Below are 17,448 nucleotides of genomic sequence, written 5' to 3'. Positions count from 1 at the left end.
AATAAAAAAATTACATAAATTTTAAGAAAATAATTTTAAAAATTATACACAAATTAAAAATATTATTATTTTTTAAAAATAATTATTAACACAAAATAATATTTTTTTAAATCAAAACTAATTTTTTTAAAAAATTAATTTACATTTATTTTTTTTAACGTTAAGATGTAAATATATAATGAAAAATTTACCTAAACCAAAAATTTGAAATCTTGCGCGTAGTGCTTGTTACTTTCCAGTTCGCATTTTTTCTCATAATAGCTTACCTTTAGAGCTATTAAGCATTGTAATGGCTGATTCAAGTTAATAAAATTGCCATATTTTCCATTAAAAAAAAATAAATAATAAAATAAACTATTTTTTTTGGTTGTTTTATAGTTTATTTATAGTTGTATTATAGCTATCATGAGATTATTTTTCTAGTTATTTTATAATTTATTTATAATTGATTTATGGTTGTTATAATATTGATTTCTCGTTATTTTTATACTTTTTGCTAAACAAAGTATATTTTTTTGTAATTTTAAAACTTTACAAATGTATTTTATAATTAAAAACTTTAGACCATAAAATTATAAATAAAAGAGAAATTTTATTTACACCCTAAAAACTTCAAAAGACACCCTATTTTAATAATTTTAATTTTATATAAAATTTATATCTTTAATTTTACTATGTTTTTTAATTTTTTTTCTTCCAATTCATATTATTAAAAAAATATATTTATGAAATAAAAATAAATTATATTGTAAATATTATGACAAAAAAAAAATTATGAATTTTTTTTAGGAAAAATATACACATGGTTAGAAAAAATATGAAAATAAAATCATATTAAAATTAACATAAATAATGTGATGAAAAAATTAAAAAAATATATCAAAACTAATTTTTAAAAATTATTTAAGTTTATTTTTTAATAATGAAATATAATTATCATTTTATGGTATGCAAATAGAACTTCCCACGAAATATAAAAGAAATTAATGTATTTTTAAAAAGAGTGTTCTTATTGGCACCAATGGTTCTTAACATCTTTAGATATGTAATGTGATACCTAATTAAATCAAAAACAATATTAATATATACAAATATATATATATATATCTTTATATATTAAAAGTGCTTATGTAACGGCATTTCTTGGTTTAACAGAATATACTTAAATTTTTAAAAGAATATTCTGTTAAATTTAACGATTATGTTTGATCTCCCGTTAATAAATAAACCCAATAATTAAACCAAAAAATTAAATAATCTACTACTCCAATAATAAATTTATTTACAATTTTATAACACTAATATTATTTTTAATACATTATTAAATAATATTTCAAATATAAATATTTAATTTTTTCAAACAAAAAATTTGTAATCTTTAAAAATAAGAAACTAGCAATACGTGGCTCGAGAAGTAAATTCACCTAGTATATATATATATATATATATATCTTTATATATTAAAAGTGTCTATCTAACGGCAATTGTTGGTTTAACGATTCTTGGTTTAACGATTCCTTTTTTTATTTAGCATTACACGATTAACTTAACAGACTGTTAACGTTAAATGTTAACAAATAAATAAACCCAATAATTAAACCCAAAAAATTAAACAATCTTTTTTTAAATTAAAAAAAAAATATCTTACCCACATATCTCTCTAACAAATTCTACCATTTTTGAAATTTTTTTACACGGCTAAATTCAAATTTCAAAAAATAAACCCAATAATTAAACCAAAAAATTAAATAATATTTACGATTAACTTACATATCTCTCTAACAAACTACAATTTTTTGAAATTTTTTTAAACTGCTTCATTCTAATTTACACACGCTTTGCTTATTCTTAATTTTGTAATATTTGTTTTTCTTAAATATGTTCTTGCTCCTATTATTTTAAGAACTGGAACAAATGCAACATATATTATAACCTTATTATTATTGTTTCCAATATGTTTTTACTGGACATAAAACTTTAATTTAAATTTTAACTTAACACATTGTTAACGTTAAACGTTAACAAATAAATAAACCCAATAATTAAACCCAAAAAATTAAACAATCTTTTTTTAAATTAAAAAAAAATATCTTACCCACATATCTCTCTAACAAATTCTACCATTTTTGAAATTTTTTTACACGGCTAAATTCAAATTTCAAAAAATAAACTCAATAATTAAACCAAAAAATTAAATAATATTTACGATTAACTTACATATCTCTCTAACAAACTACAATTTTTTGAAATTTTTTTAAACTGCTTCATTCTAATTTACACACGCTTTGCTTATTCTTAATTTTGTAATATTTGTTTTTCTTAAATATGTTCTTGCTCCTATTATTTTAAGAACTGGAACAAATGCAACATATATTATAACCTTATTATTATTGTTTCCAATATGTTTTTACTGGACATAAAACTTTAATTTAAATTTTAACTTAACAGACTGTTAACGTTAAACGTTAACAAATAAATAAACCTAATAATTAAACCAAAAAATTAAACAATCTTTTTTTAAATTAAAAAAAAATATCTTACCCACATATCTCTCTAACAAATTCTACCATTTTTTAAATTTTTTAAATTCAAATTTCAAAAAATAAACCCAATAATTAAACCAAAAAATTAAATAATATTTACGATTAACTTACATATCTCTCTAACAAACTACAATTTTTTGAAATTTTTTTAAACTGCTTCATTCTAATTTACACACGCTTTGCTTATTCTTAATTTTGTAATATTTGTTTTTCTTAAATATGTTCTTGCTCCTATTATTTTAAGAACTGGAACAAATGCAACATATATTATAACCTTATTATTATTGTTTCCAATATGTTTTTACTGGACATAAAACTTTAATTTAAATTTATTATTCAAATTCTCTAAATTAAATATTATTTATTTTTTATTTATTTATTTCCTTCCGAACTCATAATATAATACTTAATATAAAACATAGCATACGTGCATCGCACGTAACAATATACTAGTATATATATATATATCTTTTATCGATTCTCTTTTAAAAATTATTGTTGGGAGGGTGGATACTTTACTTATTTATATAAAAAAATATATATGCAATAAATGTATGATTATTATTTATTTATCTTTTGAGAACAAAAGCAAATAAATAAATGGTATTCAATGCGAAGAGTTCTTCCTAATATAATCTTCTTCTTCTTCTCTACTGATTCTCCTCTTCTCTTCTCTCTAATGGAGGAAACCTTTTTTCAGACTCCAAAACTCAATACATAAACCTAACTACATCATTCAATCTCTTCAGATTTGTATAGAATTCTAATATATATATATATAATAAGGTATTATGGAGAACTATTTTCTCAAAGATTTTTCTGTCGAGTCCAAGCATCCATCGCCTGAGGCTCAGCGCAAATGGAGATCCGCCGTTGCTCTTGTCAGAAACCCTCGCCGAAGGTTTCGACACGTCGCTGATCTCGTTAAGCGTTCCGAAGCTCAGAAGAAGAGGAAGAGTATCCAGGTTCAGTTCTTACTCTCTCTCTGTCTCATAATATGTGTAATTGAGTATTGTTAGATCTGCGATTGTGTCCTCGTCGACAAAATTTGAGTTTCTTTTTCTTGTGTGGCTGAGAAAAAGCGGGAAAATCGGAAGCTAATAAAGCTTCCTTTGTTTTTGGCTATGGAAAAGATTATTTAATCTTTGATAATTTAGCTTATAGGGGAATGACATCGATACGAAATTGTTACCTAACAATTTTAGTAGTTTTGATGCTCTTTGGCGTTTTCTTTTTGATTTTTACAGTAAGGAAAAAAACAATGAAGAAGATTTTTGTGCTCTCCTTTTTATTAGATCTGAGCTTTACATTCTTTATTATTTTCTCGGTATCCAAACAGTGAGGAAGGATAGTCTCTGATGATGAGTAAAAGTTTTTCTGTATTTTTATTTTGGGCGAGTTTCTTAAAATAGGAAAATCGTGAAATATAGCAGTAAATGGATGTTTGGCATTGAAAATGGGCCACTTAGGTAGGGCTGGGCTGGGCTGGGCCGGGCCCACTTTTCATTGGCTGTTAGCTTCCCACGGGTTGAGTTCGAAGCAGTGTGCACCCGAATGCTTTATAATATAGAAATTTAATTGGAAAATTACGTAAATTTTTATTATTATGTTTAAATTTTACACTTTTACTTTCAATTTTTTATTTTTACCAAAAACAAGAAAATCACATTAAACTAACATAAAATAATATACAAATAACAAAATAACAACGATACAATATAAAAATATATCAAAATATAATATTTTAATAAAATTTTAAAAATTGTAAAAATATTTAAATTTCTGTATAAGTGTAATCTTGTAAAAATGTTTTTGTATTTCTTTTTGAAATAATCCTAAATTTAATTATGTTAGAATTAATCTCACTTAAAATTTTGATTTTTCATGGTGAAATTAGTTTTAGCTTAGATATGTTAAGTTTTACAATCTGTATATTAAGTTCATCTAAATTTATTATTATGACGGATAAATAACTTAGAGTTCCATAAAACCGAAAAAACTGTTCAAATCGACCTACCAAAAACCGTTGGAACCGAAATTGACGAAACTGAAAACCGAAAAAACCGCTAACGGTTTAAACCGCCATTGAACGGTCGGTTTTTTTTGTTGTAATAAACCGACCGAAAAAACCGAAACCGACCGTTATACATATATATATTAATTTATTAAGTTTTTTTTATGTATTATAGTTACTAATAATATATTATTTTTTTATTAATATTAAAGTTAAAAGAATAAGATAATTAATTTTTGAAAAATTAATTTATATATTTGTAGTTGTAAAATGTAAAATAATGTATTTATAGAATAAATTGGATTATTTTTTTTTTTCTAAAAAAAAGTTCGGTTTGGGCGGTTCAAAACGGTCGGTTTTAAGATGTGTTTTGGATTGGTCGGTTGGTTTTCAGATTGCAACAATCCAAACTGAAAACCGAATTTTAGATTAATAATATAAATATTTTTCTTTAGAGTAATTTGCGGCATAATTTAATGATCTGGACCAATTAGTATTTGTCACATGGCAATTTACTTAACATTTAATAGCTAGATAACTACAAAAGTTACAGAATTATAACTTACGTATTATTATTGCTAAAAATTAAACTTAATTATTTATTTGCAATCGAGAGTTAGATTTAAGTATTTATTCGTAAATTATTTATTTTCTTAATAATTAATCCACGTAGATGAGTGTGGGGAAGAATTCATTTTGATAGGCCTACCTAGCTAGTAGCTAAATTCAGATTTCATATCTTTCGTCCTATTGTTCTCTCTCATATTCTCCACTTGCCCTATTGCTTACTCTCTTTATATCTCGAATTTATTTACTCTTCCATCCTTTCCTTTCTTTTTCCATTCCTCTGATATAAAAACTTGGAGTTTTTGTAAGAAAACACAATTACTGTAATCTTACTCTTTTTTTTTTTCCTTTAGATTTTAATTTGTATGAGATTGGTTTAGAAGACTACAAATTAGGGAGCAATAACTTTGTAGTCTTCTCAACTAGCACGGCTGGTATACACAAGTCTTTACACCTATAATTTTGTATTGACTACTGTACACCAAGTGATAATGGACCAGGTTAAATTCCATAGGGGTTGTTTTGTGGTAATAATCGTACGTATAGGTTGGACCATTTAATGACTTGGCATTATTTGATTGGATTAGGATATGAGAGTTGGATGTCCTTTTGAAATGAAGAAAGGACACGTCCTTTTTGGATTATCATAATATGGATACTCCAATATTGGGCTGTGGGATATGGTGCAGAGCACCACATGAATCAACATGTGTTGGATAAATTTAACATAGAGCGTTATATATTTTAAGTTAAAAGGTAAAATATATAAATTACACCAATTATGATATATCTATACAAAAAAAAAGAGTGGTCCTATCTATCCACTTATTAACATATAATAATAGATTAATAATGCTCAAGTTTATAATGGAAACTGAAGATGTGACCTCTTTTGATTGAATTGATTATTAAAATACTTACGTTACTTTGCTCTTGCGTTTCTAGCAAATAACAATAATTATGTCTGATCCAATTCAATTATGTCTGTCTCTTTAATAATGTTATAGATTAGAGTATTGATATACGAATTCAAGCAATAGAGACACTGTATTATACAACAGTGAATCTTATTTCAAAATCAAATGTATAATCTTTAGATAGATATTTATTCTAATTGAGAATAATAATATGTACATTCGAATATTATATTTAATAATTTGTTAAATTTATATATCTAAGTAAATATTTGAGGCATGCAGTTTTTTAAGTGAACATATCACTGTTGTTTCTTTCACTAAATATATGTCAATAAATAGGACAGTTCAGCAATAAATACGGCATAATCTTTTGAAGCTAGAATATCTTGTTGTGGTAACCCTTCAAATTCAAAATACAGTACACAAATACAATAAATTCTCATGTATATCTGTAGTGGTGGGGGTGGGGCAGTGCTTCAACTTTTGACTTTTATCTTAATATGATGACAAAAGGCGAAACTTCCTCGTTGTTTCTTAGGTTTTCAGAATAAGGAAAATAATAAATGAAAAAGCTGAATAATTAGGAAAATTAAATTATTTAAAGCATGTACGTAGTACAATTGGATACCGTTTATTAGTAGGGTTCAAATTCAAATTATTTGTTTGTTCCGGTGTCTAATAACCTGGTTATGTATTGTCCTCTACCTCATTTTTTAAATAAATTAATGCTTAATCTTATTGTTATGATTTTTAATTTTATGTTCAGGATTTTATTTTATTCTATTATTTACTTATTTATTGTGGTTGTGTCACTTCATCTTAAAGGCGAATACCATTATTGGCTTTAAACCTAATGGTCTTTCTCAAGAGAAAAATAGATGAGATTAATAAAACTAATGTGGTTCAGAGGCACGGTTTTTCAATTGTCACATTCTGTTACATGTACACTTTTTTTGACATGAACTTTTGATCAATTTGTTAAAGTCACACATGCTGAATTGTAGCTTAGACTTTTGACATTGTGTGACTCACGTTTTACTGTGTAGTCGTAGTCACAATTATTACGAACTCCAACAAGAGAATCAATCTCGATATGTTAAATTGTTATGAATAATACTAAGGGATATTGTCGTAACTTAGTATGGGATTTCATGTTATTTAATTTTTAATTTAAAAGGGAAATTTGAATTTTTATGCTTAATAAACTCATAAATTAGTTTTTTAAACTAATACTATGTATAATTTGTAAAATGAGATAACTTTTTCCTAAACCCCAAAAAACCCCTCCCATTTTTCCCAACCGTCCCTCTCTCTTCTTTTTTTTCCAAAAAAATTGACTGACCATCGGGCCCATCAGGCCTTTGTCTTCAACCCAGATTCAATTTTTTCATCATGATGCATCGGGCCTGCATCGGACCTGCATCGGGCCTGCCCAGAAAATGCAATTTTCAACCCAAAAATCACAGATTCACCACCGCCTTCAACCCAGATCCATCGGACTGGGTTTGCCTTTGATCTCCGGTGGTGTTCGACCGGCATGCGTGCGTGGTGGATCGCCGATGGTGGTTCGGTTGAGATGGGTATGGATGGGCGTGGGTTGGCTTTCGGCGTGGGTGGTTGGACAAGGAGGAGATGGTTGGGGCGGTCGGTAAGTCGGTCGGGGTTGCGTGGAGGGTTGGGGCAGTCGGTGGGTGGGTGGGTGATGATGGTTGAGGGTTAGGGGCGGTTTCCTGCGATGGGATTTTGGGCGAAGAGGCAAAGAGGCAAAGAGAGTTTGAGGGAAGGAGAGAGAAAGGGTTTGAGTTTTTGAGAGGGGTATTTTTGGAGTTTTGGAAAAGTGATCATATATTTTCAATGTAGAAAAGTATTAGTTTAGGGAAAAAATTATCCCCTAATGCATGTATAGAAATTCAAATTTCCCATTTAAAATAAAATATATGATACCCACTGTTAAGATATGGTGGTGTTACATAGCAATTGTTATGATATTGGACACTATAGAATATTCATAACAATTCTAATGCTGGGTTTACTAGGATTCCATACTTCGATAAAGAAGTTACAGTTCTTTTTATTTTTATCCTTTTGCTGCTGCAAATCTCAAAGGCTTTTGTAGTTTACCTTTCTTTAATTATTTTTCGATGAATATAGAAGTGTGCCCCTTGTTCACATACTAGTTTTATTAAATAATGAAACTAATTTTCTTAGGTCTTGTGCTGTAATTAATATACGGTGTCGCATTGTTTTGTATGAAAATAAAAAATAAAGTAAAATAAGTTATGGTGTTCGGTTGTAAATTATAAAAAAAAATAAAAAGGAAAATAAGAATCACTTGTTTACAAATACTTGTTTAATTAATTTATGTATCTGTGGTTTGTCCACTAAATATTTTTTTTGAGAGGTTTAGTTCTTTTTTCTACACACCCTCTTTATTTACATGACTAAAATACATGATAAATTTGCCATTCCGATCTTATTCTTATGAGCATTCCCAACATGTCCTTATAGAAATCTATCATGAGTCTATCAAAGAGTTGAGTTCTAAATGAAACAATTTATAGTTTAAATGTGTTATAATAGACCACGAGTTAGGCAACGTTCATGCCATTTCATTACACTTTTTTTGTGACATGTGAAATCTATTCTATCATACATTTTAGAACTACTAGTCAATGCATGAATTATCATTTATAAAAGCCAATTAGCATTTTTGATTCATTCAAAACAATTCATCTTTGCAACAATATATGCTACTGTTTAGCAAGCAAGGATGACTGATTATTGTGCTGTTAAGGTTATTTAGATCTCCACTAAATCTCTGTTTATGTTCACGAAATACATTTATTTTTTCATGCAGAAGATGAAAATCTTTCTATGAAATTCCAAATTATTATTACATTGGTTATTCGCCTGTAGTTCACTAGCATTTCAATGCCCCTACAATTATGGCTCTTGAGTGTATGGTTTTTGCTTATGGTCTTCGTTCATTTTCTCTAACAGGAAAAAATACGAGTTGCCCTTTATGTTCAGAAGGCAGCATTGCAGTTCATCGATGGTATTATCTTTACCTTGTAAGATTCCTTAATCTCCTTATATATTGTTTAATTTGAGTTTGTGTTGCGTGTAGCTGGTGGTCGGATTGAGTACAAGTTGTCTCAGGAGGCCAGAGAAGCAGGCTTTGATATTCACCCAGATGAGCTGGCAGCTATCATACGCAGTCATGATGTTAGAGCCATGAATGTACATGGTAGAGTACCTGGAATAGCAAAGAAGGTTAAGGTGGAATCACTAGATGATGGAGTTAGCGAAAAGGACATACCTATCCGACAGAAGGTTTTTGGACTTAATCGTTATGCAGAGAAACAAGCTAGAACATTTTGGATGTTCGTATGGGAAGCATTACACGACTTAACACTAATCATTCTTATGGTGTGTGCTGCGGTTTCTATCGGTGTAGGAGTTGCCACAGAAGGGTTTCCAAAGGGTATGTATGATGGTGTGGGAATCTTACTTAGTATTCTCTTGGTTGTCATGGTTACTGCTATAAGTGACTACAGGCAATCCTTGCAATTCAAACGCTTGGATGAGGAGAAAAAAAAGATCTTTGTTCATGTCACTAGAGATGGAAAAAGACAGAAACTTTCCATTTATGACTTAGTTGTTGGAGATATTGTTCATTTGTCAATTGGTGATCAAGTTCCAGCTGATGGGATTTTTATATCTGGTTATAGTTTACTGATTGATGAATCAAGCTTGTCAGGTGAGAGTGAACCAGTTAATGTAGATGAAGGGAGACCTTTTCTTCTATGTGGAACCAAAGTGCAGGACGGAGCAGCGAAAATGTTGGTAACCACAGTTGGCATGAGGACTGAATGGGGTAAGTTGATGGAGACATTGAGTGAGGGAGGTGACGACGAGACCCCGCTACAAGTAAAGTTGAATGGTGTGGCTACAATTATTGGTAAAATTGGGTTGACTTTTGCTGTGCTAACTTTTCTGGTATTGACAACAAGATTTTTGATAAACAAAGCACTTCTCAATGAGATTTCTGTTTGGTCTTCAGTTGACGCTCTTACGCTTTTGGATTACTTTGCTATTGCAGTAACTATTATTGTGGTTGCAGTTCCTGAAGGGTTACCATTGGCTGTAACACTGAGTCTTGCTTTTGCAATGAGCAAATTAATGAGTGAAAGGGCACTTGTGAGGCATCTATCTGCATGTGAAACAATGGGTTCTACTAGTTGCATTTGCACTGATAAAACAGGTACATTAACTACAAACCATATGGTGGTTAACAAAGTTTGGATATCTGACAAATCTATAGAGGTAAAAGGTAAAGAGAGTGAAAATGTTGTAAAATCTGAGCTATCTGAAGATGCTTTAAGCATCCTATTCCAAGTAATATTTCAAAATACTGGTTGTGAAGTTTCTGATGTAGATGGAAAGTTCACCATCTTCGGTTCCCCTACAGAAACAGCAATATTAGAATTTGGCTTGCTTCTGGGTGCTGAATTTAAAGAACAGCGTAAAGATATGAATATACTTAAGATAGAACCTTTTAATTCGGCAAGGAAAAAGATGTCTGTACTTGTTGCTCGTCCTAATGGCGGTAAGCGTGCTTTTTGCAAAGGTGCATCTGAAATAATACTAAGTATGTGTAACAAGGTTATAGACTCAAAGGGAGAACCTATTGATTTATCTGATCAACAGGCAAAAAATGTATCGGATGTTATAAATTCTTTTGCGTGTGAAGCTTTGAGAACTCTCTGCTTGGCTTACCAGGATATAGACGACAGTATTGTTGAAAATAATATCCCTGATAATGGTTATACATTGGTAGCAGTTGTTGGAATCAAGGATCCTGTACGTCCTGGGGTGAAGAATGCAGTTGAAACTTGTTTAGCGGCTGGAATAACAGTTAGAATGGTAACTGGTGATAACATAAATACTGCTAAGGCTATTGCTAAGGAATGTGGCATACTCACACCAGGTGGTATGGCCATAGAAGGTCCAGATTTTCGTAATTTGTCTCCAGAACAGATGATGGAGATTATACCCAAAATTCAGGTCTGTTCAAAAACAACTTTTCTCTTTCTTCTATATCTAAATGTGAAACATAAGGTGGCTCAACTTTCTTTATGCTTTATATGGATGCAGGTTATGGCACGATCTTCACCTTCGGACAAACACACCTTAGTCACCAATTTGAGAAAAATGGGTGAGGTTGTTGCTGTGACTGGTGATGGAACCAACGATGCTCCTGCATTACACGAGTCTGACATCGGGCTTGCTATGGGTATAGCAGGGACAGAGGTTTGTGCCCTTTAAACTAGACATTCAAGTCTTGTTCCCTGTTTGTACTTCAAACTAGATATTCAGTATAAAAGTACCCAAAATACTCTCGTTTTCAAGTTAAAATCTTATTTTGAGCTCTTTTAAGATCTTGCTTTCCTATCTACTAAGCTACATTATTTCAAATGTTGTAAACTATTATGCAACTATTGGAGTTATGAACTCGTAGAACAGCCATTCGAAATTAGTACCATTTTCTCCATGAATACATTTTCTTATAAGTTCTTTTTGTTACTGATAATTTTTGCAGGTAGCAAAAGAAAATGCCGATGTCATCATCATGGATGACAATTTTTCAACAATCGTAAATGTAGGTAGATGGGGACGATCGGTGTACATAAACATCCAAAAGTTCGTTCAGTTCCAGCTAACAGTTAATGTCGTTGCTCTAGTTCTCAATTTCTTCTCTGCTTGCATCTCAGGTTCCTTACTCTTATCTCATTCTTTTTCTCTACTCAATTATACTAACATTAGTACTTAAAAGTAACGTTAAAACTCTATATCACTGATCACTTTCAGGAGCTGCTCCTCTTACGGCTGTGCAACTTTTATGGGTCAACATGATTATGGACACTCTTGGTGCATTGGCACTGGCCACAGAACCACCAACCAATGAGCTAATGAAAAGGCCACCAGTAGCAAGGGGTGCAAGCTTCATCACAAAGGCCATGTGGAGGAATATCATTGGTCAGAGTATATACCAACTGATTGTTCTTGCATTGCTCAATTTCGATGGAAAGAAGCTATTGGGACTCACTGGTTCAGATTCAACTGCGGTTCTTAATACACTAATTTTCAATGCATTTGTCTTCTGTCAGGTACGTCTTAACCAAATTTTACTCAATCATTAGCTAAACACTCAACTAATTAATTCCATCTTTGGTTTACAAGGCATAATATACGTGTATAGAGGTCCTTATTGAACGTATTACTACATATAATAATGACTTGTTGGTTGTTTCTAACTATTTCATCATACATATTAATTATTTTTTTTTAAAAAAAAATACATATTTTCAGCATTTCACTTTTTTGAGAAATAGAAAAAAATTAATAATTGACTGTATAAATAAATAATTAATATACTCTATTTTTAAAATTACATTGATGAAATAAATCACAAATAATTTATTAATAAACTTTGCATTAGCAATATTGACTTTATAAATACCCAATTTTTATATTTGTAATTTGTCATTTTGGTATTTTAATTACAGGAGCTAACAGTTGCAACAAAAATTAAATATTAACTATTTATGTTGTCAAAATTTAAGCTCATGTATTTATCCTTTCACAAAAAAAAATAATATAATAATAATTATAATAATAAAACAATAAACTCAAGTATTTTATGTTTATATCTTAAGGCCATCTCCAATTACATACTTAAAATTTATGTAGTGTAATTTTTTCCACAAAATACTTCAATCGAGCTCTAAAATTTATCCTATTTTTATAAAAGTTTACAATATCTCACTAATAATAGTAGGCACGGTGGACCACAACATTCTTTTTTTTATATACTTTTTAATAATTAAATAATTTATTTATAAAATAAATATTTTTATTATATTAATAAAATAACATTATAATAAAAAATATAAATTTCAGTCTAATTTTTAATATTGTGGTTAGAATTTTAATGTTGATTTAACACTTAATTTGAGTTCTGGGAGTTGCCCAAAGTAACATGTACCATATTTATAGTGGTATCTAAATAATTTTTCATATATACTCTTGTTATTGCAGGTGTTTAACGAGATAAACAGCCGTGATATTGAGAAGATAAACATATTCCATGGCATGTTTAGCAGTTGGGTATTCATTGGTGTGATGTTTATCACAGTAGCTTTCCAAGTGATAATTGTTGAGTTTCTGGGGGCATTTGCCAGTACTGTACCACTGACCTGGCAACTATGGCTACTCAGCATCGGAATCGGATCAATCAGTTTGATAGTTGCAGTTTTCCTGAAATGCATTCCTGTCGAAAAGAAAATTAACATTAAGCATCATGATGGCTATGAAGCACTCCCAAGTGGTCCAGAGCTTGCTTAAACATCCCTAAGGTGAGAAAAAGACTATTATATTTTCTTTTCCTACTTTAGTGATTGGAAAAAGAAAAAAAAAAGTATATAAAAAATATTAGTGATTACTAAACTGACTGATACAATTACTATGAGGGTATATTGTATGAAGTTGGGATTCATTTCCATTTTTGGCTGGAGAGAATCAGAAGAATTAAAAAATTGTTGGATAGGATGATTGTATTTTTCTTGTCAAGCTTTTGAAAATTTTCTTGATTTTCAATCTTTTAGTAGTGGTTTAGAATTTTAATTGAATTTTCTTGCTTTCTTTTGGGTTCGAAATTGATGAGGTTGTTTTTGTTATGCAAAATTATTTCCAAAGTAAATTGTGAAATACACATATGTTCTTCAATTCCTTTTTTTTTTGTCTTTTTTTTTTCTTGGGTTGAATAATAACACTAAATGCATCTTCAATAGGGGCAACACCTATAGTTGTCAAGATACACACATCGACTTAAAATATTATTTTTTTTATTCTCTCTCATTTACATAAAATTTGATAAATTTTCATACAAAAATTACTCTAATAGTTGACAACTCTAAAAGTTGTTTACCATTCTCACATGCCACCATTTAAATGATTAAATTTTATTAAATATAATAAAATAATACTATAAAATAATATTTTTAATGGAAAATGAATTTTATTAACCAATATAATCTGTTACCAAACAATGTAACAACTTGGTAAGAATAGATTTTACATTGAAATGATAACCAGGATATAAAATAGAAGCTCGTACAAAGTTGTGAGTTACCACATTAGCTGATCGTTTAACAAAAAGAGCGGAAATATTTTTTAACTCAAAAGAGAGTTGTTTACATTCAGTAACGATTTGTCCAAATAATGAGATCATTTGAACTGAGTTATGGAGAGCTTGAACCATTGTTAGATAGGCAGTTGATGATCACTCGTTGCCAGTTATGTTCTTTAATCCAGCTTAAAACTTCACGAACTCCAATCGTCTCAGCTATTTTTGGTGTTGTAAATATAAATAATGGTATTGATAAAATTACATTGAAAATGATGTCCACATTGTATATGTGACAAAAATAACTCCATAAACAATCATATTGAAGATGCTCTAATAAATAATAACATGTCCAAAGAGCTAGAAAGATAACCCAAGTACCGGCTAATTAACCTCGTTACATAGGTAATATGAACAAGACATTATTACCAAATCTAAGGCTCTTTAACAAAACAAAATAGGTGGGGTTTTCTTTTAAACGTCTAACAATTATGCTATGGTGATCCCTATTGTGAATTAGCAACATGACCTAACATGAAAATAGAGACGAAATCAAACTATTACTAAAGTAATAATAATTGAGACAAATACACACACATGTAATTAATATGAACCACTCAACTAAAAGTGATGTGATGTTGTCCATTTAAAAATATATAAATTGATTATACTCAATGCACCAGCTAGTTACATTGTAGATTCACCAATAATTATAAAGTATTCTTATGGAGCACTAAAGTGTTTAGTATTTTTATTACATGATGTCTATTAATTAGTTAGTAATTTTTTATAATTTTTATTAAATTAAAATAAATGAGACTCGACATTAAATTTCATCAATATCAATATTACAACTCATAAGAGCATCTCCAATAGTAGTATCTTTTAAGGATGTTAAAAATCTCCACATTATTCAAAAATATAATATTTTATTTTATCTTTCTTCCTCATTATTTTTGACACTTTTACTTCTAAAATCACTCCAATAATATAACACTCTTAAAAAAAAATACTATAATTATGATTTCACATATTATTATTTATTTTTTTAACAACAATAATTTTTTAATTTTAATTTTTTATTAAAAAAAATAATGATGGTATCAATGCTACTGTATAGTATTCATACATATTCCTAGAATATCATTCTTTTCCCTCCAATAATATAATATCTCAATATTTTGCCACTTCATCTATCCACCTAAGCAAGCATCCCTTAACTTTTTATCATTAGAGATGCTCTAAAAATGCTAAATACTATGAGTACCCTTTAACATTTCTCATTATTATAATAATGCCTAAGTCAAGAGAGAGAGAGAGAGAGTCTAGTTTGGTCTAATTTTCATTTTTTTCGGCGATCTTTAGGATTGCAAACTCTTCGGCGATCTCCAGGATTGTAGAATTGGGGAGAGGTGTTTAGAGACTGGTTTGATCTAGATTTTCATTTTTTTTTAACAAAAACAGTAATGTTGGTTTTTTAAAATTAAAAACCGAACTAAACCAATTAAATTCTCAAACAATCTACTTAAGAACAGATTAGTTTGGTTTAAAACCATAGTTTGTAATTCATAATTGTTTTAATATTTTTTATGGAGTTATTTTTATTTTAAAACTTATAATGCGTAAATAATAATAAAAATAAATATTCTTATCACAATGCTATATAATCAATATTAGGCTTAAAATTGTTGTTAAATATCAATGTTTAATAATTAAATCATATTAAGTATATAGAAAGAATTAGGCAGTTTGGTTTGGTTTGAAACACGGACGAGAATTTTAAAACCGTGACTAGGGGTTTGCAGAAAGTCATCCAATTAAATTCCAACCGACCGATCCAATCCCAACCGATCCAATAGAATCGGATATCCAATCATAATTGGATTGGATCGGATGCAAATTTTAAAAATCCAATTGGATCGGATCGGATATTGGATGAGACATCCGATCCAATGGATAACCGATCCAATCCAATATCATCCAATGTCCATCCAATCATATTTAATATTTATAATTTTATATATTTAATTATTTTATTTAATATTTTATATATTATTTTATTATTTATTAGGTTTTAAATTATATTTTTATATATATATTTATTTTTTTTAACGAAATTAGCCTAAATAGTGGTTAAAATGGATTGGATTCATCCATGGGATTCATTGGATGGATCCAATCCAATCTAATAAAAACCAGTTAAAGCATCCAATGGATGGAACCGATCCAATCCAATACATCCATTGGATCGGATCGGATCGGATGACTCAATTCAATTGGATTGGATCGGAGGAAAAAATCCAATATCCAATAAATAATTGGATTGGATCGGATGGGTCCAAATCAATTGGATGTGATCCAATGAACACCCCTAACCGTGACTGAACCAAAAAATTATAAACAGTCCGAATTGACCAACCCGCTGACACCGAATTCATTTGATCGGATCTTAAATGGTTTGGTCCGAATTGGTTGAAATTTAAAACCACGTTTTACGAATTATATAAACATCCGTAATTGGGGATTAGATATCTAGCACTTTATCCCTTTTTAGTCATATATAAATATATATATATATATACTAGCAAAAAACTACGTGCGAGGCACGTATACTAAATTTTATGCTAATTTTTTTCTATGTTATTTGAAAGTTATACAATTAAAAATTAAAGAAAAAATATTATTAGTTATTTGGTGAGATTATTATTATGTGTATAGGAAAAAATCACAAATTAATTAATCTTATAATCTTAACTTTAATCAAATAGGGTTCTAGATATATGAACAATAAATAATTACGTAATGTTGCTCCAGAATTCGCCCAAAATACGTGGACCAGTCGAGAGGGGACACGTGGATCAAATAACTTGTAAACATTTGCTAAGTCTTTGTGCGCCACAAGGAAGCGCTGTTAGCAGGGGTCCCGGAGGAGGCACCCGGAGTACAAGGTACTCCAGGAAGCTTGTATAGCGTGAAGGCTCTCCGGGATATGTCAGGTCTCTCCCGAGCAATCAAGTCGCATTTAATGTTGCATGGGAGGAAGCGTGTTGGGACTGTAACACGCAATAAAGTCTGACGGCACAACCCCCAAACAGCAGCGCTACAGTAATGATCATTTAAGTCTAGCGACGGCTACTCTGCGAAGAGTCACGTCAATCACAAGGCAAAAAGGACATTCTTCATAAAGACCCTACAACACCTAGGGATTTGACCATGCAT

General features: G+C 29.6%; 1 protein-coding gene across 1 annotated transcript; it reads left to right on the top strand.

Annotated features, from left to right (window-relative positions):
• Positions 1–2,996: 2,996 nt before the first annotated feature.
• Positions 2,997–13,732, top strand: LOC115710067 (calcium-transporting ATPase 4, plasma membrane-type). The gene is made up of 7 exons (XM_030638387.2): positions 2,997–3,508; positions 9,042–9,096; positions 9,169–11,108; positions 11,199–11,354; positions 11,644–11,815; positions 11,913–12,211; positions 13,143–13,732. Exons 1-7 carry the CDS (start codon positions 3,335–3,337, stop codon positions 13,446–13,448), a joined length of 3,102 nt encoding a protein of 1,033 aa, XP_030494247.1. The 5' UTR covers positions 2,997–3,334; the 3' UTR covers positions 13,449–13,732.
• Positions 13,733–17,448: the final 3,716 nt, after the last annotated feature.

Source organism: Cannabis sativa, chromosome 3, assembly GCF_029168945.1.
Source record: "Cannabis sativa cultivar Pink pepper isolate KNU-18-1 chromosome 3, ASM2916894v1, whole genome shotgun sequence".
NCBI classification, from domain to species: domain Eukaryota; kingdom Viridiplantae; phylum Streptophyta; class Magnoliopsida; order Rosales; family Cannabaceae; genus Cannabis; species Cannabis sativa.
Note: the sequence above shows the minus strand (reverse complement) of the source record. Positions and strands in the feature narration are given on the sequence as shown.

What these genes read in the sequence shown, in the direction of transcription:
- LOC115710067 (XM_030638387.2), top strand. Translation starts at nt 3,335, where the DNA reads ATGGAGAACTATTTTCTCAAAGATTTTTCTGTCGAGTCCAAGCATCCA. An exon ending in AGCATTGCAGTTCATCGATG is followed by an intron (nt 9,097 to 9,168) that starts GTATTATCTTTA and finishes TGTTGCGTGTAG; the next exon opens with CTGGTGGTCGGATTGAGTAC. An exon ending in ATGCATTTGTCTTCTGTCAG is followed by an intron (nt 12,212 to 13,142) that starts GTACGTCTTAAC and finishes TTGTTATTGCAG; the next exon opens with GTGTTTAACGAGATAAACAG.